The sequence below is a fragment of the Vespula vulgaris genome, chromosome 12 (genome assembly GCF_905475345.1).
Source record: "Vespula vulgaris chromosome 12, iyVesVulg1.1, whole genome shotgun sequence".
NCBI lineage: Eukaryota > Metazoa > Arthropoda > Insecta > Hymenoptera > Vespidae > Vespula > Vespula vulgaris.
This window is the reverse complement of record NC_066597.1, coordinates 4,174,986-4,195,607: the sequence shown is the minus strand read 5'-3', so window position 1 is coordinate 4,195,607 and position 20,622 is coordinate 4,174,986. Positions and strand designations below refer to the sequence as shown.

Sequence of the window (20,622 nt, the reverse complement as noted above, 5' to 3'; positions counted from 1 at the left end):
TTATCGATTATTTTTATTAACTTATACTATCCATCTCCTACTCTCACTACCACTGTATATTTAATAATAATAATAGTAATAGTAAAAATACTCGATTAAGATAATAACATAAGATTTCAAAAATAATACAAATTAAAATCGAATCTGATAAATTGTAAGAAATTTATTACAGGGAATATCTTGAACGATTTTTATCAAATTCTGAAGGAGTTTTAACGGTTCATTTTTTCAATCATGAATAGTCATCTCTCGTACGGTTCTTTATAATTAGCAAAAGAAGAGGAAGAGAAAGAAGAAGAAGATGAGACAACTTTGTCACGTTCGAGTAATTTTGCCGCGAAAAAACATTCCTCCCACTCGGTATCCCAATCATCCCCTTCTACCTAAAAGTCTAGCCAATAAGGATGCACCACTCACACCACTGCAGCCCCCTTGTGACGACCTCTGTCAGTAGCGAAAGAGGGTGTGTTAGGTTAAACGGAGAGGCGACTGTCATCGCGTCGTTCTTCGTGCCGATTAACGAGCCGACTTAGACGATACTTGCACCTCTGCGGGTGCTTCTTCGCGTGTATTTGCCAGTGATGGTTCCGCGTTGCTTCCATTACCTTGACGCCCTTATTTTCTACACCGTTAATAATCAAGAAGAAGAAAAGAAACAGACACAGTGCACGGTAAAATGAAAAAAAAAGAAAAGAAAAGAAAAAAGAAAACTTATATATAATAGATCAAATTCGGCCGATCAAATGCTGATAAAAATTTAATTTATCATTTCCTTTATAAAAATAAATTTATATGCATTCTACGTCAAAACGGTGATCGAATTTTAACAAAAATACGTCTATTCAAAATGTTAATTAACTAGTTCGTTAAAACAGGATATTAATAAGATTAAAAAGAAGAAGAAGGGTGTTCATGAATGTCCTCGTTTCTGGCGTAATTGCATATTTATTTTTTTCAAGTATAAAACGAGTCTTGAAGAAGTTAAACGTTTTAATTTGTTGTACACAGATATATTATATATAGTATGTTGAACGAGAGGTGCGTGCGTCGTGCGTGCTTACCCCGTATGTGCATGCGTGCTACCGATAGAGAAATGAATCTTTGACTTTAACGTATAGTAATGATATCTTTTATTAAAAGAATTTTCTCGAAAGGACATCCTTTTCATCCTTTGGATCTTGACTCATTCGATATGCACGGTCGGGTTTATATGCCGCAGAGGGGTGGTGACCCGGACTGTAACGGGTGGGACCATGGTACACATACACTTTTGTAACCTACATGCATGGGATATTGGTAATGTCTTAAATATGTAGGGTTGTATAGATATATATATTTTTTTTCTCTAATAAACTAGGTCAATTAGATTAGTAATTGTTGTTCAATTATTTCTTTAGAAAAAAAAAAAAATAATAATTTGAGATACTGTTATTGACCTTATTATCACCGTTTGTTAAGCGCATGGGCGCGGTTTTGATTTATTATTATTTTTTTCTCTATTTCCTTTCTTCTGTTTCTGTTTTTTGTTTCTTTTTTTCTATTTGTCTTTCTTTCTGAAAACTTGTTCACGTTTTATTACTCTTTCAAGCAGTCATATTTATCGGAAAAAAAAGAAGAATAGAGGGAAAATGACGTTCGATCGTTCCACCCTTCAGGATATGAAAAAGAATGTGCTTTGTTCAAGGGCGTGGCAAATTCGTTATGCTGATCGTTGGATCAGTTTAATTCAAATATGATACTTTTAATGATTGTTCGTATGTAGGTCAGTAACGATACAAAAACATGACCTTATTTTTTCTTTTTCTTTTTATTTCTTTTTTGTCTTTGTTAAATAATAATCAATGAAAAGCTTTGATCACTTTGTAAAATACTTTTTTTAATTTTTCGAGTATTCATATTATTTAATTATATTACTGAAATTGCTTACCGAATTTATTGAGTATTATTACTTGCGAATGTTCCAATATATACTAACTACTTTTTATTAATATTTACCATTTCTTGAGAATATAAGAATTATTTGATCGTATAAATATTGTATAGATTTGTTTGAAATTCGGCGGCATCTTGACCCGTACGCACGTACGTGACATAAAACGAATACTTCATAAAAACTTCAAGCCTCGTAAATATGTACATGTACCTTAAGTCCAAATCAGGGCTGTCGAAAAACTGTTTCTTTGCGCGTTACAATATTCTCGTTTGTATATGTTATAATAAAGAAAAAATTACATATAATAAAAAAAGAAAGATTCATTATCTGTGAAACAAATGTAAGCGTCATGATCTTCGATTATTTTACTTGGAAAGTATAAATGATAGAAGAGAAGAAAATTTTTATGTGAAGTTGTAAAGTGTGATAAAGGATGAGAATGGCTATGAATACCTAATTCGACATCTCTGATCTAAGCAATTTATTATTTTTTTTCTATTATTCAATATTTTTAATGTACATAAAAGTGTACATAAAATATTAATCATGCTTTACAGATGATCTTTTGGATTAGTTTTCCTTGCTCTTCCTATGTGTGGAATAGACACTGACGATATGGTAATTATTGTTATTAACCTTTATTGACTATTGTTTTATCATATTTATATAAAAATATGAATATAATTTTATATACATATGTACATATTATTTATTGCTTATAAGAAATGTAATTATTATCATAGGATGCAATATGGCTTCAATACTTTGGCATATCTCTGGGAATAGTTATGCTTCTCCTGCCTTTGTCTTGCTCTTATTGTTACTCTTCCCAAACAATACTACAGGTTAGTGTTACTATTATTGTTGTTGTGTTATTGTTATTATTATTGTTGTTGTGTTATTGTTATTATTATTATTATTATTATTATTATTATTATTATTATTATTATTATTATTATTATTGTTATTGTTATTGTTATTAAATATAGAAGATTAGATAAGGGTAATATTTTAATTAAGGATAAAATTCTGTTTTACAAATACTCAATATATATTTTGTTTTCAATTACTACTATAATTTTTAAAGAAATTATAATCTTTTTTAATTCTGTAATTATTATGTATAATATAAATTAATATGGTATGGTGTGTTCCCGGTGGCGGTGGATATTGTTGCGGTTCTTTGATTCATCATCATTCCTGAATTCAGCCCGTGAGGTAATTAAGGCTCCACTGCCAAAGCAAGACCACATTTCATCACTGCCACCACCACCGGGACGTCTCACCACTGCCAAAATATTAAGTATGTCATTTATTTTGGTTATAACATTATACTTTTGGTAATAACATTTATACTGCATTCAATCACAAGTATATTTTATAGATGAGCTTTTATAAACACATTTGTTATAATTATGATTTATGGATTACAATTTATGGATTACATTGTATAATATTTGTTTTTAGAGTGCGATCAAAAATTTATAAGCACTCCTGATGGGCCGCAAAATGGAACTTTCTATGCACCTACACTAATAAATCTAGAAGGATCATCTTGGCAGTGCATTTACATGTTTTTAGCAGGACCACGTCAACGCGTGGAACTTATTTTTACTACATTTGGCCTTCGAGGCAGGCCACCAGCGTAAGTAATATAACAAATGATTATTGGGTATAATATATTGCTTTCTAAATCACTGTCTCAAATATATGTCTGTTCTCTACAGTGGATCTGCTGTTGGAGAATTACCTGCGTGAGTTCTATTTTTAACGAGTGTTTATTAAAATATTAAATTTCCTCCAATAATTAAAAGGAATTTTATAATCATTTTAATCTTTGCGTTGATCTTCTATCAATTTCTTTATAAAAAATTTTAATATTTTTTTCTTTTTTTTTCAGTTGTAGCCATGAATACATGGATATATATTCGGAAATTCGTTCAGATAACACTACCAAGTTAATAGAAACACCATTTGGAGGTCGTTTCTGTGGCCCAATTCCACCTCGAAAACGTATTTCTCTTTATCAAGGCATTGCTCTCAGTTTCTATACTGATAAAAATATAACGTTACCTACCCTATTCAGTGGGATATATACTTTTATCAATGCATGTAAGTTATTTAAAAGATAAGTTATATGAAAACAATTGAAAGGCTTTCTTATTGAATATATGATTATAAATAAATTAATGTTATATTTACACAGCCGTATTTGAAATTGGAACACCAATACCAAGTGCACCATGTTCTTTCACAATAAATTCAGATGTTAAACGTATTGGAAACTTATTATCTCCGACTTATCCAGGAACGTATCCAAAAGATCTTTCATGTAGTTATCAATTCATTGGAAAACCAAGTCAAAGAATACGCTTGGAGTTTCGAGATTTTGACTTATTCTTTGGCGGGCCGCAGTATGTATTTTGATTTTATAATATTTTTTTATAACATAGGAATAATGAAATGAGACAATGTTATATTATAGTTGCCCTTTGGATTATGTAAAAGTATATGATGGACTCGACAATACATCTACTACTATTGGAACATATTGTGGGCAACAACGCAATTTGGTATTATATTCATCAGAATCCAATCTATTTGTATTATTTGTTACTCTTCAGCGTACAGCGAATACGCAAAATCGTGGTTTTAAAGGAATTTTTGAATTTTCAGAAAGTTTTGTTAAATTAGGTAAATATTTATATATATATTTTCTTAAAGATACAAGTAAAAATTAGATTTAAAATTTGTATTACCTTTTATGTTTAGACTTTATAACCAGTTATAATGGTGAACATATACGAGGCTCGGAATGTGATCAGAAGATTTTAAGTAAAAAGAAGTCTTCTGGATTTGTGGTTAGTCCTAATTTCCCATTTCCTTATATGCCAAAAGTTGTATGCCGTTATTTTATTTATGGAATGCAAGATATACAACATCTTGAACGCGTTCGCTTGGAATTTGTAATATTTGAAATTCCAAGAAATGAATTTAAAGAAGAGTAAGTATAATTATATAAATATATATACAACCATATATAACTGAAATCATATTTTCTTGCTTATTGTTTATAGTCCTGCATGTACTGATGGTTACTTAAAACTATATTTGAAAGGTCAAGAAACAACTGATTCTTATGATAAATTTGATTATGAATTATGTGGTGTGAAAAATAATCCAGAACATGTAGTTAGCGATGGCCCAAGACTTGTTATGGTATTTAGCAGTGGAGAATACCAAGGAAAAGGTTTTAAAGCACGGTAAATATCAAAATATGTTAAAAAGAAATATTTATTACATATATTTGTAATATATGTTTTTATATATTATAGGTATACTTTTGAGACAGAATATAAAATACCTGGAACAGCAGAACCAGATGGTACCTGTATATTTAGATACAGAAGTTCCTCTCGAAAAAAGGGAGATTTTAATTCCCCACGATATCCTAGTAATTATCCAAGTGATACAAATTGTACTTATTTCTTTTATTCGACGCCGAATGAACAAGTGACATTGATATTTGATCATTTTAAAATTAGAACCAGTAATGTGAATCTAACGATCGGTCACTATGGGTGAGATAAAAAATGATTTTCTAAACTATGTTAAAAAGATTGAAATTGAAATACTGTAATATAGATTTTAATAAGTTTTTAATTCTATCTTTTTACAGATTAACTTTATGTAAAAACGACTGGTTAGAAATTTATACTATGTATCGCGATAATACAGAAAAATTAATAGGCAGGTACTGTGGTATGACTGCTCCAGGACCAGTAGAATCAACTCTTGGTGCTCTCGGTTTAAAAGTAATTTTACATTCAGATTCCGAAAAAGTTTATAGCGGATTTAAAGCGCGTTACACTTTCGAGGTAGCAAAACCAATTTTTGGAGGTAAGAAACTAAAGAATATAATATTTATTGATTACTTCATTTAATATCATGATATTATTACAGATTGTGGATCAAATATTAGCAGTTTGAATTATGGAATAATAACTAGTCCTAATTATCCAAAGAAATATGGTGGCCCGTCGAAAAAGTTTGCTAGTAAAACATGTAATTGGTTCATAAAAGTACGACCGAATCAACAAATATTATTGAATTTTGATAAGTTTTCTGTAGAAGGTGATCAAACTGGTAAGTAATGAATACGTATATATTGTATTGTCTTATTACGTATATATATATTATATTGTTTTCTCTTTTTTTTTTTTTCTAAATGTTTCTTTAGCACGAGGTTGCCCTGCAGCAGTACTACGTATGTGGTATTCTAGTTCGTCCGCGCCAATTGAGCTTTGTGGTGCTAAAAATAATAATACCAATTGGAGCTTTGTATCAGAAGATAATAATATGCGTCTTAGGTAAACATTTATTTCTTATATTCTTTTTTCATGTTATAATGATACTGAATATATATTGTACATAATATTTACAGTTTCATATCAGCAGATAAAGCGGTTGGACAGCTTGGTTTTAGAGCAATATGGACAGAGATAAATATAAACGGTGATTGTCCAAATCAATTTCTTTGCAGCAAAAATAAGTATTGTATTTCAAAAACGTTGAGATGTAATAAAATCAAAAATTGTGGGCCGAACGATACATCGGACGAAGAGAACTGTAAGTTTTGAAAATAATAGATATTTTCAAAATCTTCTTTTAATGTATTTTGATGTTGTCTTTTGCTTATACGATTTCTATATTCGCGTGAATTATTCATATACAGTAGCGTAATACAATTGTGGTTATTACTGATATTCACATTGAAATTTATATGCATTCTTGTTATACATTTAATACCATGTATAAATGGTTCACAAATGTATCATAAAAGAGTAATTAAAGAATGAACAAATAATTTGATGTGAAATCTGTTAATGACTACATTTGTACATGGAAGTGTCTTTCTCTCTCTCTCTCTCTCTATATATATATTTTCTTTTTGTATTATGGAATTTTTAAATATTTTATTAACGTTCTATAACGAGATACATGACTCGTTCAGTATTAATGAAATGAATGTATTTATTAAAGGTATAACTGTAATTCTATATTATAATCTTATTCATTTTTCTGGACACAGTAAAAATATTAATGTTTCCAGGAAAATTTGTTATATATTAGATGTTATACAATTGTCCTTGATTTATTTTTTATTTTTTATTATATTTAAATTTAATAATTTTCCTTATAATCTCTCTCTTTCTAAATCTTTATACTGTTCACTACTATCACATACCTAATAAAATCCCAAGCAAATATACGTATACCACATAAAATTTGTAGATACTGCACGAAGCATGTATTATCATATTTGTTTAAATAAAAAAGAAACGAGTGTTTAATAAATTATATGTATATATGCAGTACATATATAGTTATTGAATAAATTATAAAAAAATTAATTCTTAACAATATATAGAATACATAATAATCGATTCCAAAGCGTCGATAACACAAAAGTCACTCATAAAAAAAGATGATACGCGATGCCTATACATACTAAATTTTAACTTCTGGGTAAGTAGTTGTACACGTGTGTACAGGTGAGAGAGTGGTAGGATTGAGCGGATGAATGCTTGTGTGGTGTCGCAGGTGCAGCATCAGCCCCATTGTCACCAGCACTGGCTGGAGTCTCTGCCATGCTTCTTCTCTCTCTGTGCTTTGTGTTCGTGGCCATCTGAGCCCCTCATGAAGCTTCCGACGATCCGGCATGTTATCTCCCTTATCACGTGAGTTCTCTCACAGTATTGCACATCATACCACATGAAATTCTTGAAGTGATTGATGTGTTTCCAATAAAGACAGCTTTTCTTACAGCAATTCCTGAGTCATTGTTTTATAATAGACAAGTTTTGTAATCATTACGTAGCATTAATAACATTAACACTTAACAATAGAAAACATTAACAACTGCTAGCATTGATTATTGGAATCAACAAATATGAAATATGTATTAGAATACTAAAACATATTTTTATTTTTTTGTTAATTGTACTACCCATATTTAATTTTTTAAACCTGTTTTACAGGAAATAATATATGGTGTCATTTACTTCTTCTAGAAAAATATAATAATTCTTGATCACTGTAACAACATAACATCGGCAGTTTTTACAGTACATAATTTCTTTAAATATTAAAATTATATGTGGTAACACTGAAATCAAAAAGCATGCAGGATGTTATTTATTATGTCCCTCTTAATCATATAAATGCATGTGTTTTTATATTCTTTTTGTGAGTCTTGCAAAATATTTCCTGAATTGTATTGTCGACCTTTCTCTTGTAGTTTCCATCAATAACCTTGAGAGTTTGCAAATAAAAATTTATAATTATCTATATTGACACCAAGATCCTTCTAAAAACTTTAGCACTATAGAAATTGTAATGAATTCTATTTGTTAGATGTATTGCGATCAATAATTTTATTGTTTAGGTGCTTCAATAATATAAAAGAAACAAAGTTTGTACATATTGATAAAATGTACATAGATATTTCATGTGAGATTTAAAAAAGTATTGGATTATATATGTAACAATACACAATCAAACAGATTTTATTCATAAATTTACAGGTGTTGCTACGATATCAGCAGATACCTATGTCATCCCAGCAGTATCTGTTGCAGCTTCTATTTTAGTTGTTCTGTTTGTATGCCTGTTATGTCACAAAGTTAAAAGACCTGTTCAAGAAGTTCACATTGATAATCTACATCAACGTATAGAAGAACATCATCCCTGCTACCATCATCATGCTCTTCTGCAACATCACCAGGATCATATTCATGAATATAATCAATATCAACTTGAGCAACCTAGCCCACCTAGTGACAGTGATGCTGAACAAGTATGCGGTGATGAAACAAGTAGTCCAGATAGTGTGTGACCGTGGCCACTTGCAGCGTGGTTAAAATCCTGGAATTCCTTATACTTCTCCACGTTGCTTCCCAGACTTTCTAATGTGTAACTAGTTGTTATTGTTGTTACTATTGTTGCCTAATGGGAGCAACTTACAGTGTCATCAGCACTTACTATTACATATGTCAACACGTTCCTTTTAGATTCAAGTGAGACAAGAAACTAATGTAGATGAGTCTATCGATCAATTCAAATACGATCGCTTTTACATCTTATTTGTACAGAATATATTATTTTTAATTCAAAACATAAATTTACTATGTTTCAGAATATAAATTTTATCAGCAATACTTAAGTGTGGTATATTCATTGTACTATGCTATCATAATATTATTAATTATACTAATGCTGCTATTTCATAAAATATATAATTTGCATGTAATATATTTTGTACAAGTATAAGTAGGCAATATCTTTTTACTAATGTGAATAATAATATTGCAAAGTAAACTTTTTTGTACAATCAATTGAAAATGGTCTTCATGTATCTAGTAATATATATATATATAAATAACTGTCTCCTATCATATTTATGATAAATTAAGGTACATTATCTTTTTCAATTGCTAATACATAAACAAAATATCAAACTATATACACACACCCACACATGCAATATAGAGTTTTAATTTCCTGTTGTTATTATGTGAAATAATTAAAATCTATTGGTTAATCAATTTAATAAATAATATTATAGTACGAAATATAATTAATTTTATAATAGTTTTGCTAAATATTCATAACAAGCATTAGTATGTGTAATATTGAACAATTATGAATTAAAAATAATTTTTATTGTTAATTCAGCAGACATTGTACTATAATTTACAACTACTTTTAACTGCCAATTTATTTATATTATTCAATTCTCAAAATTTAACATATATATATTCACAGATTTTATATTACAAACGATTTGCAAATCTTTTCAATTATATAATTAAGAAAACTACCAAGAGAATTTTAATATATATTTCACAGTAAATGCTGCCATGGGAGCTAAAACAAAATATATTCTAAACTATCTTAAATAAATTCCAAGATACATCTTGTAAAAGGATGTAAACTAGCAAACAAGGATATATGCAAAAGAAGGAAGGTCAAGTATATATATATATATAATATATATTTGATAATGTTAATTAACATATTCAAGATTTCTTGAAATAAAATCTTATATACATTGTGTACTACATTCCAGAATCACATAAAAATTTTTTCATGTTTTGTAGAGCATTGAAACAAATAATACTGCAGAATTGTGAGACTTTATAATATCGAACCAGCGTGTTCAATTTCTTTAAATATGCGGAAAAAGTTATGTGATATGCATAATAGGTAATTATATATGTATGTGTACATGTATATAGTGCAGTTTAAAAATGATGTTTATTTCAATATATTCTAAGAATTATCGAAAAATTATAAGCATTCTGTATTGCGCTTTCGGCTATTAAAGAGTTATTATATACGTTTATAATTTCTATAATCTTTTGAAACATATTGACTGCACAAAGTTACTAATTAGAGATATTTTGGTAATATCATATATAATTCTTTTAAATATAATTCGCAGATCTATCATGTATATGATCTTTTGATCTCTATTAATGAAACATTTAATGTGCAAATTTTATAAAAATGCAAACTTTTGTTGGAACTAAATTATAAATATTAAATGCAACCATCAGCATTTTTATTGTGAAAGAGAAATAATAATTTTGCAATTATTAGCAATATTGTTTTTATATAAATCAACACAATGTATATACATATAATTTATGTAATTGAAAATGACATATTAAAAAGCAATTTGGATAAAATACTATTACTTCAAAATCATATATAATATAAATAGGTGTATAATATAGATACATTAGTAATATCAAAGAATTACTATATGATAGTGTATGTCTAATGCTATATTTGTAAGTACGAAATTTGCTATATAAGCAAGGCATATTGATTAGAAATACTTAGATCAGCTTAGATACAATACATATGGTATTATCTAAGTATGATAAAATTTAAGCATGTATTATTAACATATATGAGAAATTTTTCTCAGAATATCAAAAATTCTAATTATCTATTTAAAACAAATTGAAACAAATTTTAAATCAGAATTGCAAATGAGCACATTATTATAGAACATCCAAAAGGCAAGTATAGAAATTTTGGTAAGAAAACCAGTATACATTTTGTAAAAAGAGCAGAATTATATACACTTGCACTAAATATAACAGGACCATATATATAAAGAATATCATATTTATAAAAAAAAAAAAAGAAAATTTTTTCAGTGGATTTTATTTTTTTGTTACTTGAAAATAACTGTGTAACATGTTGTTTTATTATAAACATTTTTCATTTGATCTATAATATTTATATAATTGAAATACTTACATTTATTGTTCAACATATTTAAAAAAAAATTATATTATTTATCTTTTTTATCACTTTTTATTTAATTAATTTCTATGATAAATAAAATTTATTGTTTATTTACTTTTCTTTATTATAAATTGCATCCATTGAAAAATTAGTTATTTCAAAATATTGATATAACTTACACCTATATTAAACATAATAATTCAAAACATATAGAATGCATTTTAAAAGACCAAAAAAGTGTTTTAGCTAATGGAATAGTATTTTTTGGCCAATTTTGGTCTTTATTATACTCATCAAATTGATTGAAATGTAATTACAATTAATGTTCTATTCATGAATATATGCTATGAAAGATCAACTGCTGTAAAAATCAATATAAAGTTGCTATAGTAGCAAGGACCAATATTAGCCAATAAATATAATCCAAATATTAATATTTAAAATAGGAAATAACAAAATAGGCATATATACTCATGAAAAATATGTTCACTACAATTTGAGAAGTTTTAGTTAAATAAAATACGTAATCATATTTTATGAAAAAATGTAATGCAAACATTTTGCATTTATGAATATATTCTTTTTGTAATTATAGTTCTATTACAACTATAACAGCTTACTCATAAGATTGATGATTTACAAAAGTTATATCTTAATATTTCTTATTGTTATATCTTTAAAAAAGTATATTTGTTTTTTATAAAAATATTTTTTTTTAAAGATTTTTTTAAACAATTATAATTTCTATAATTAAAAATAACTCTGATTTTAAACATATAATTCTTTAATGATATAATATTGTTTACTGCAAAAATGATGAAACTCATGATGCATAGAATTTTATAAATTAGCAATAATTCTAAATATTGTTTTGTCAATTATGCTAGCTGGTTTAGCATATTTACAGAGTAAAATTCATACTTGCGTTTGGTAAATCGATTTAATAATAAGAGAATAATTTCTTTCTTTTTTTTTTTTTATTATTATTATTATTTTTCGATATAAAATACTATTTTACTATTTCTATGATCACTTTATTTATGCAATGCAAACACTACATACAATTATTTTTACTGAGAAGATGTATAGGTAATAAGTGTAATATTTCTTTTTTATATATATAACATAATGTTTTTATTAAGTATATTAACACGTTACTTCGTGTACTAAATTGGACACGTTAAATAAACTATTTAAGGAGTATCTCTATACTCTAAATAAAACCAGTTTTTATAAAAATAAGTATCAAAGGCAAGTAAATGCATAATACCATCCTCCATTAATGTTATGTAAGATAAGTAATTAGTTTAATGCAATATTATATGAAAACTTATAAACTATAATGGAATATTACTTGATAAGAGTAACGTCACTTTTGAAGAAACGACTATTAATAATTATACCATAATATATGTAACAAATGTGTATAAGTAGTAAAGTTAGCATTTAAATTGTCAACCAATTTAGAAATAATAACACACAAATTATCAATATTGTGTCTACGGTATGAGTCCTCAACAATGAAAATACATTTGTTTAATAAATCAATTTTACATTTTTTTTTTATAACCCACATAGTCAGGTTTAAGGTTAGATTTTTAAATTTATCACGATAAAGTAGGACTTGGAAATCTAGAAAGGAAAGAATTTGTTGTATTCAAAAATTCTTTTTTTTTTATTATACAAAATTCCAAAATTCAGCAAAAATACAAAAGGAATATTATACTTTCTGATTAAAATGTTAACATTATATGTTGCTCCAAAAGTAAATTTACTTTTGCTTTTGGTTATATTTTTTTTCCAAAGCATTATATTAATTTATCAAATAGTGTTTAAGAATTACAGTGAATCTGAGATATCTATCAATCTAATTGGATATCTAATATAAAAATGTGTTATATTAAAATATTATGTTTATGTACACACATATAATAGTTATATACCTAATGTAATAATATAAAAAAGCAGCTCTAGTATATACAATGCATTATCTACATTCATTTTTATTTTATATTATTTTCATAAAATATACTATTATATTTGCTATTAAATATGAGATTATAAGATATGTTAGGAAATAGTTGTCAAGGTATATATTTTGAAAATATCTTTTCAAATATTGATAAAGCTATTTATGCATTAAAATTATAAGCGCATTGAACACTATAACAAAAAATAGCACCAAATAATTAAATTGATATTATTGGTATACTACATTTTCCAATTTGAAAAATAATTATACATTTTTGTTTGTAATTCTAAATAACCTTTTAGTTATTTCACAAACATTTTAGCAAAAAAATAAAAAATCAGTTTGTCTTATACATTAATCTTATAAAGCATTGAAAATTGATCTTGCTTACTTTATATATCTGTATATGTATTATATAATATGTATTAAGATAGCTATATATTGTTTCTATTGTTATTATGAAACTAGTCTCTGTGTAAAACTTAAAGCTATTGCATTCAGTAATGTTGATAGTACCCAAAGCTTTATAAGAATTATCCACAATATTTAATTTATATTATATAATATATAATGTATAATATATATGACATATTATAATATTATATAATATACAAATTATAGTATTGCACATAAATGTATCTTTACAGAAAAAACACTCAAATTACATTTCTATCATGAAAGAGAACTACATTATTAAATGGAACTGTATAAAACAAATTATAATGTGAAATTATTACTACAATAAAAATAATATATAATTACATAACACAAAGACAACTCAATTTTCTAATTTACAAGTATTCAAAATCAATACTTATAATAAATAAACAATGTATGTATTTTACCTATATTTACACTCTATAATATAAGAACATACATACATTTTAATCAAATTACAAAATTATAAATGTATAATAAATTAATATCTTTTGACTGCAAAATTCTCTGGCAATGAAGTCTTTTTTCTTATATTTGTCTATTTAAGTCTATATGTTATAGGACTTGTCAAAATATTAATGTATATATTGTGCATATATTAAAAACAAAAAAAAATGATATTTGTTTCATAAAAATTAATATATAATAAATAAATAATTATTTATAATTTAATACGTATATTAACTTAGTAAATAGCAATAAAATTGATATTTACAATACGTGGCAGTAAATTATTATATGAAGCTATGAGAGTACTATTTCATTAGACTAAAGAATAGGATACATTTTTGTGACCTGGTTGCTTGTGACATGTAAATAAAAATAAATATATTCTGTATAGAGAGTAGTCAATACAACAAGGCACAGCATGCACCATTCACAGAAGAAATAATAATTTTGTTATTTAATAATGTTTATGTGACATCTGCTAATTTTAATCCATAAATTTCCAACTATGTTTAATCCATAGCACACTCCATATGTGCTGGTCAATTCTTTATGCAATCACATAAATGGCTTTTTTTATTGGTAACTTTATAGTTTTTTATCTTACTGTTGAAACATGCTACCAATTAAAATAATTAAACATAACATTAAGTCAGATTTTACTTGTACATTACTCTCACTGTTTGTCTCTATCAGTCTTACCCTCCTTATTTTGTAACATTTTCTTAACACATTTAAACATCAGCACAAAATGGTTTCATACTAAATACAAATAGTACTAAATTGTCTGTTTATAGCTTTGAAGCCAAGATGATAAAATGTATTTCATAAAAATAAAAAGTATACTTAGTAAATTCACCTGCGAAAGCTTCATGCTGCATTAAACAAACCTCATCAATATCAGCTACTGCACATAGTTATTTATATATATATATATATATATATATATATATATATATATACACACATATATATATATAAAAGGTACACTATACCTGAACATACTGTTCATCGTCTGTATCTCCATTACTGCATTGTTCCAAAGCATTACTTGGATTTATCTTTTCATAGTCTGAGTTAAATATACTATTATTATCTTTAATTTTTTCATATCCATCAATATTTGTTTCAGGTTTATAATTATTTACCTGTTCATATGGTGGTTCTTCAGATGCAGCAACACTCATGTATCTCACACTTTCGTAATTTGGATCTCCATGACTTACAGATTCATAATTTGGATCTGTATCACTATCACCAGGACGGCATACTGAAGCATAATTTGGTTCTCCCGAATCATGTGGCATGCTCTCATAATTTGGCTCGGAATCTGTATCCTGATCTAGATCAATTCGTCTTCGTAATCTAACTTTTTCATATCCTGGATCTTCACTGCTTGCATTACTAACTTGTCTATGTTTATAAGGTGTAGGATATGTCAATAATAAATCAGGACCGTTACGTACTGATGTTGATGTACTTTGATAATCATTATTTCTTAAAGATTGAAGATGTGGCATTTCATAATTAGAATCACAAACAGGAAAACTTCGGACCGCTAAATTTCTTTTGGAATTCACAGATTCATAACCATGATTAATATCTTGATTTAACAAATTTGTATCTTCATCAGAAATTCTAGATAATTTTAAACAATTGTTTTCCATTTCAGTGTGAATATTAATAACAGTATTTGCTGGTATGGTGTAATGAATAGTATCATGCTCTTCTTTTTGTATTTCTACTGAATCATGACTAGACCATGATGCTCTGCTAATTTCTATGAGACTAAGTTTTCTATTGGAAGGTGTTATTTCTGGATGTAAAATGTTAGAACATGTAGGACCGTCACTTTGCTCTTCAGCATCTCTTTTCTTTTTCATAACTTTAGCATACATATCTTCTAAAGATTTTCCAGTTGATAAATTAGGTCTTATTCGTTCATCATTTTTTGCTCTTTTATCGACGGCCGCATATGCATCTGAAATTGCTTCTGGTGGAGGAGGTAATGGTGAATTTGCTTGACGTTTTTCTGGTTTTGGAGAACCTGGGTTTATGATAGAACTATTGGCACTTGATGATGATGCTAAAGAAAAAAAATATATGTATATCTCTTTTAGTTTAATAAGATTACAAGATATAAATTATCCACCTTGTCTTGAATGCGCATGAGCAACATGACGTAAACTATCAACACTTGGTGGTTGTGGAGCAGTATGTGTTTCTTCAGAACGCAATGATACTTGATTAAATGAATTTTGATCACTATGTGTAATTCTATGTGCTTCTAATATTGTAGGTTGGATTTGAGCATATGTTTCACTACCACTAGTATAAATTTTTTCTTGTTCATCAATAGCAGCATACATTTCATCTGTTGCAATATAATAATCACATAATAAATAAATGTAATAATAATTATATTTTTTTGATTTCAATTAATAAGGAGAATCAAGTGATAAATGTATTTTAAGAATACCTGAATCATCAGATACAGTTGCATAATGAGGATCAACAGGTAAACGGGTTGGTTGATTTTGTTGATAAGCTGCTTTTGTTTGTGCTAATATATTAGCTAAGGGTTCTCGTACACTTATACTTGTGTATCCTTCTATGTAAATAAAATTACAAAATAATTTAAAATCATTATGTACTATAGATCTTTTATCAAAGCTTAGTATTTATTAAACTTACTAGAATCCTGAGAATCACCACTAAAATGTTGTGATGTACTATGTTGCGATGGCTGTGGTGGATGAAGAAGTAACATAGCAAGAGGTGGTGTCATATATGGTAAATCTTGATTGGCTTGCACACCTCCAGAAATAGCATTTGCAGCTTGTATATCATTAGAGTTCTCAGCACTTAGGAGTGAATTATAAGATGATGATTTCCTAGTCCTTGGAGGTGCTACTGGATTTCCATTTGCATGACTTGATGATGTTGATGGTTTATCAACATTAGTCACTTGAGTACTGCTATTTCTGTATTATTTAGTTTTACAGATTAAAATTCTACTAGATAATTTAATTCAATCAAAAATAATTCAATTAAAAAATAACTTTCATATGTATATTTTACCTATGTGATTGATCAGCTTCAGATTTCTGAATACTTTGAAGTTGAGCATATGGATGTTCATCTAAAGTAGATACAAGTATTAAAATTGATAATTAAAAAAATAAATTAGTTCATATCGGTATTATTATTGTATGTATTATTTATCTTTATATACCATTTTTGGATGTAGATGGTGTAAATCTTGTAAGTTGATATGCTGAATTATCTTGAACTAAAGAAATTTGTTGAGAAAGACCTTGTGTTTCTCTCTCAGATTGTTGCTCTTCTACCAGAACATCGAAACAAAATTTAATAAATACCATTAGAAGATCTATTTTAAAAGAAATCTTGTATAATTTTATATATATACCTGTATCTTGAACTGTAGCATATAATTCAGAATTTATTTCACTAGTTTCATAAATATCTTGAGATACAGATTCTGTAGCAACTTCTCCTCTATTTTTATCTTTTGGTATATCTGGTAAGCTTCTATTAGCTCCACTTGTTCTATGAATATAAGAAGGTAATAATAATTTATCTGTGTATGTGTATATATATATATATATATATATATATATATATATATATTCTTGTTTATATCAAATTAAGATGAAAACCTTTTGCCATTATCTGTTGTATCTTGTGTTGGTAGAACTTGAGTAATTTCCACGGATGGTAATGTATTGAAATCATCATTTTCAGAATGATTAATTGTTACCATTCCACATAATCCAGGAAACTCATTTCTATATAAATACATGGTTTTTTAATGGTTTAATCAAAATCAATATCAATCAGTGATATACAGAGGATCGAATACGATAAATTACTTTACACAAAAATTTTCTTTGGCATCATTGACATCTATATAATCATTTAGACTTACTTAGTCTGATTGCGTCGACAACTGCAAATACAAGCAGCAACAAGACCAAGAAATGACAGTAATGCTCCGACACAGACAACCCAGTAACACCAGGCATTTTCTTCAACTAAAGTTTCTATCATGTTATAAACTTCCTCCTGAATATAGCTTTAAACCTACATCAGCAAGACTATTACTATAGTCTTACTGTTAACATAACCTGAATACACGTAGACACTCTATATAATCACTGTTCATTAATGATATATCAAGTCATTTTCAATAATTCTTTGATTAATATATCATTAAATAATAAATCGATCGAAAGAAACAAAAAACAAATTGTAATTTACACCACAGATTAAATTATTTCAAACGAAATCCAAAGAAGACCAAGCAAACAACACAAATTAGATCCTAAATTATATATTCTAGTAGACACACACTATACATCGAGTTCTTGATGCACTATCCACTTGCGGATGAATGATTTTTTCATATTACTGTCACTTTTCAAATGAAAATTAATAGTTGCGTAAAATAGTATTAGTCTAGATCATTATAAAGTATTGATAATATTTCAAGCATTCTTTTCATAATTTATACTATTATACACATTATAATTTTAGATCTTTGTTAAATTTGAGCAGAAAAAATAAGTCAAATGTATGCCGATAAGTAATAATCGTCCTAAAAATGATACATATTATATACATACATATATATATATATATACATGAGCTTATATATATATATGTATATATATATGATACATATATATATGTATATACACGAAAGTAAATGAGAAAGAGAAAGAAACGTAGACAACTTCCGCGATCGTTTCGTGTCTTTACGGAGATACGGTTATCGGATAAACGAAAGTCATGCCACTCTTGCAAAATGCCGGCTATATATTGTCTATTAAGAGAGATAGAGATAGAGATAGAGATAGAGAGAGGGAGAGAGAGAGAGAGAGAGAGAGAGAAAGAGTAGAGAGAGAGGAGAAAGAATTCTAGTCGATGAAACAGACTAAACTATATTTCTTGACCTTTCTCTATTTGGGTTTAATGCCCAATTCACTTCTTTAATTTGATATATATATATATATATATATATATATATATATATATAAAGTTCTTTCGAAAATATAAAACAAATCAGAATAATTCATGTATTGATATGAATAACAGGATGTAGTAAGTATATACAGTATCACTCGATAACTAACTATAGCAAAGAAAATGCATGATTTAAATTACCTGTTTTGTTTTCTTTTTTTTATTTCTATTTGTTTGTTTGTTAACGAATCTATTTCGAAGAATATATATATATATATATATATATCATCGTTCCTATATTCATACATAAATGTATTAGTATAGACAATAGATCAGTATTATTGAATATTCATTATTCGTACGTACGTACTTACGTAGTATGTGTTGAGAATATTTGAGAGAAAATTTGAAATTTTCCGCGTACAGATGGCGTACACTTTAAAAATAGACGATCGATTAAATGTCAGATTTATCACAGGAAATAGTTATGTGTTAGAAATGTTAATCCGACTAGTGATAAAATATCATAGATTAAAAAAAAATTATACAAGAATTTATCCGTTAATCTCTTTACAATAATAAATAGTATCATCGCATCGATACGTGATATACATTGACGATAACGTCAAGATGGATTTATTAGGATAAATCATGATACCTTTCTCGGTATATGTACATTTTTACAGATAAATTCATCAATATTATACAAGGAAATATAAATTTGTGAATAGAATATGAATAAAAAAGAAATGTAAAGAAAAAAAGAATTAATTTATAAAAAACAAGATAAAAATGAATTTCAAAATAAAAAATAGATTTGTATATAAAATATTTATTATATTATATTTGCGGTGTTTGTATTTAAATAGTAAATAATATATTTATATTTATATATATACATACATATATATATATATATATATATATATATATGTACATTATACGTATAAAAATTATTTTTTCTTATTTCAGAAAATAAGAAATTTCTTGTTTTAATAACTACAATATATTAATTATGGTAGTTTCAAGTTAGACTGTCGAAATATTGTGATATTATGGCATTTATATTCGTATTAATAAAAAATTTTTAAATGTATATTTTAATATATATCATATATATGTATATAAATAATAAACAATCGATAAATTTAAAATAAATGATCTCATTCGACATTCGACATTTGATAAACTTAAAAGGTTTGGTTAAGATTAAAATTTATATAATTACGTTTAAATGCGTGATATATATATATATACAGATTTGAAAAAAAATTAGAATCACTTTGAAACCATACACTTTCCATCCTATTCTCACATACTCCTAAATTACAAAGTTTAATGAATGTTTTTATTAATTTAAGAGCTCTCACACACAATTGAAATATCTTCAAATCAAAACTTATAGTTATTTTTATTAATCATATCAATTATCTAGAATAGAAAAAAATTCTATCAATCTGTCTTCTTCAATCTGTCTTAGATAATTAATCATCCACACTCTTGAAGTATTTGCTATGATTAA

At 26.8% G+C, this 20,622-nt stretch overlaps 2 protein-coding genes across 12 annotated transcripts; one reads left to right on the top strand and one right to left on the bottom strand.

Moving 5' to 3' along the window:
• Positions 1–224: 224 nt before the first annotated feature.
• On the top strand, positions 225–12,805 carry LOC127068080 (tolloid-like protein 1). Of its 8 annotated transcripts, none has more exons than XR_007782817.1 (18): positions 226–671; positions 2,491–2,551; positions 2,677–2,778; positions 3,144–3,236; positions 3,401–3,578; positions 3,661–3,687; positions 3,834–4,045; positions 4,140–4,347; positions 4,419–4,627; positions 4,706–4,937; positions 5,011–5,196; positions 5,269–5,514; positions 5,613–5,833; positions 5,897–6,079; positions 6,174–6,303; positions 6,378–6,562; positions 7,365–7,462; positions 7,538–8,514. XR_007782817.1 is itself a non-coding variant. In XM_051003738.1 (18 exons), the coding sequence occupies exons 3-17, from the start codon at positions 2,685–2,687 to the stop codon at positions 7,624–7,626; spliced, it is 2,493 nt and encodes an 830-aa protein (XP_050859695.1). In that variant the 5' UTR covers positions 228–671; positions 2,491–2,551; positions 2,677–2,684; the 3' UTR covers positions 7,627–7,674; positions 8,521–8,668. The 8 variants fall into 8 exon arrangements, 7 of the variants coding, with proteins under 7 accessions (XP_050859696.1, XP_050859695.1, XP_050859689.1 ...); XM_051003738.1 differs by lacking the exon at positions 7,365–7,462 and adding an exon at positions 8,521–8,668 and having other exon boundaries at positions 228–671; positions 7,538–7,674; XM_051003739.1 differs by lacking the exon at positions 7,365–7,462 and having other exon boundaries at positions 225–671; positions 7,489–8,514.
• A 770-nt stretch (positions 12,806–13,575) lies between these two features.
• On the bottom strand, positions 13,576–18,974 carry LOC127068081 (uncharacterized). 4 transcript variants are annotated; one of them, XM_051003741.1, is made up of 10 exons: positions 18,489–18,974; positions 18,064–18,262; positions 17,795–17,923; positions 17,545–17,684; positions 17,350–17,460; positions 17,196–17,256; positions 16,809–17,098; positions 16,594–16,725; positions 16,267–16,488; positions 13,576–16,200 (listed from the first exon to the last, which is right to left on the bottom strand). In XM_051003741.1, the coding sequence occupies exons 2-10, from the start codon at positions 18,183–18,185 to the stop codon at positions 15,104–15,106; spliced, it is 2,304 nt and encodes a 767-aa protein (XP_050859698.1). In that variant the 5' UTR covers positions 18,186–18,262; positions 18,489–18,974; the 3' UTR covers positions 13,576–15,103. The 4 variants fall into 4 exon arrangements, with proteins under 4 accessions (XP_050859698.1, XP_050859700.1, XP_050859699.1 ...); XM_051003743.1 differs by having other exon boundaries at positions 13,576–15,200; positions 15,263–16,200; positions 18,064–18,972; XM_051003742.1 differs by having other exon boundaries at positions 13,576–15,186; positions 15,263–16,200; positions 18,064–18,971.
• Between the last annotated feature and the right edge of the window lie 1,648 nt (positions 18,975–20,622).

Excerpts from the sequence above, each read along its gene's own strand:
- LOC127068081 (XM_051003741.1), bottom strand. The coding sequence starts at position 18,185 with ATGATAGAAACTTTAGTTGAAGAAAATGCCTGGTGTTACTGGGTTGTC. Across the intron at positions 16,489-16,593 it reads AACTGTATCTGATGATTCAG|ATGAAATGTATGCTGCTATT; the intron begins GTATTCTTAAAA and ends ATATTGCAACAG. Across the intron at positions 16,201-16,266 it reads TCATGCGCATTCAAGACAAG|CATCATCATCAAGTGCCAAT; the intron begins GTGGATAATTTA and ends TTTTTTCTTTAG.
- LOC127068080 (XM_051003732.1), top strand. The coding sequence starts at position 2,685 with ATGGCTTCAATACTTTGGCATATCTCTGGGAATAGTTATGCTTCTCCT. Across the intron at positions 5,197-5,268 it reads GGAAAAGGTTTTAAAGCACG|GTATACTTTTGAGACAGAAT; the intron begins GTAAATATCAAA and ends TATATATTATAG. Across the intron at positions 5,515-5,612 it reads CTAACGATCGGTCACTATGG|ATTAACTTTATGTAAAAACG; the intron begins GTGAGATAAAAA and ends ATCTTTTTACAG.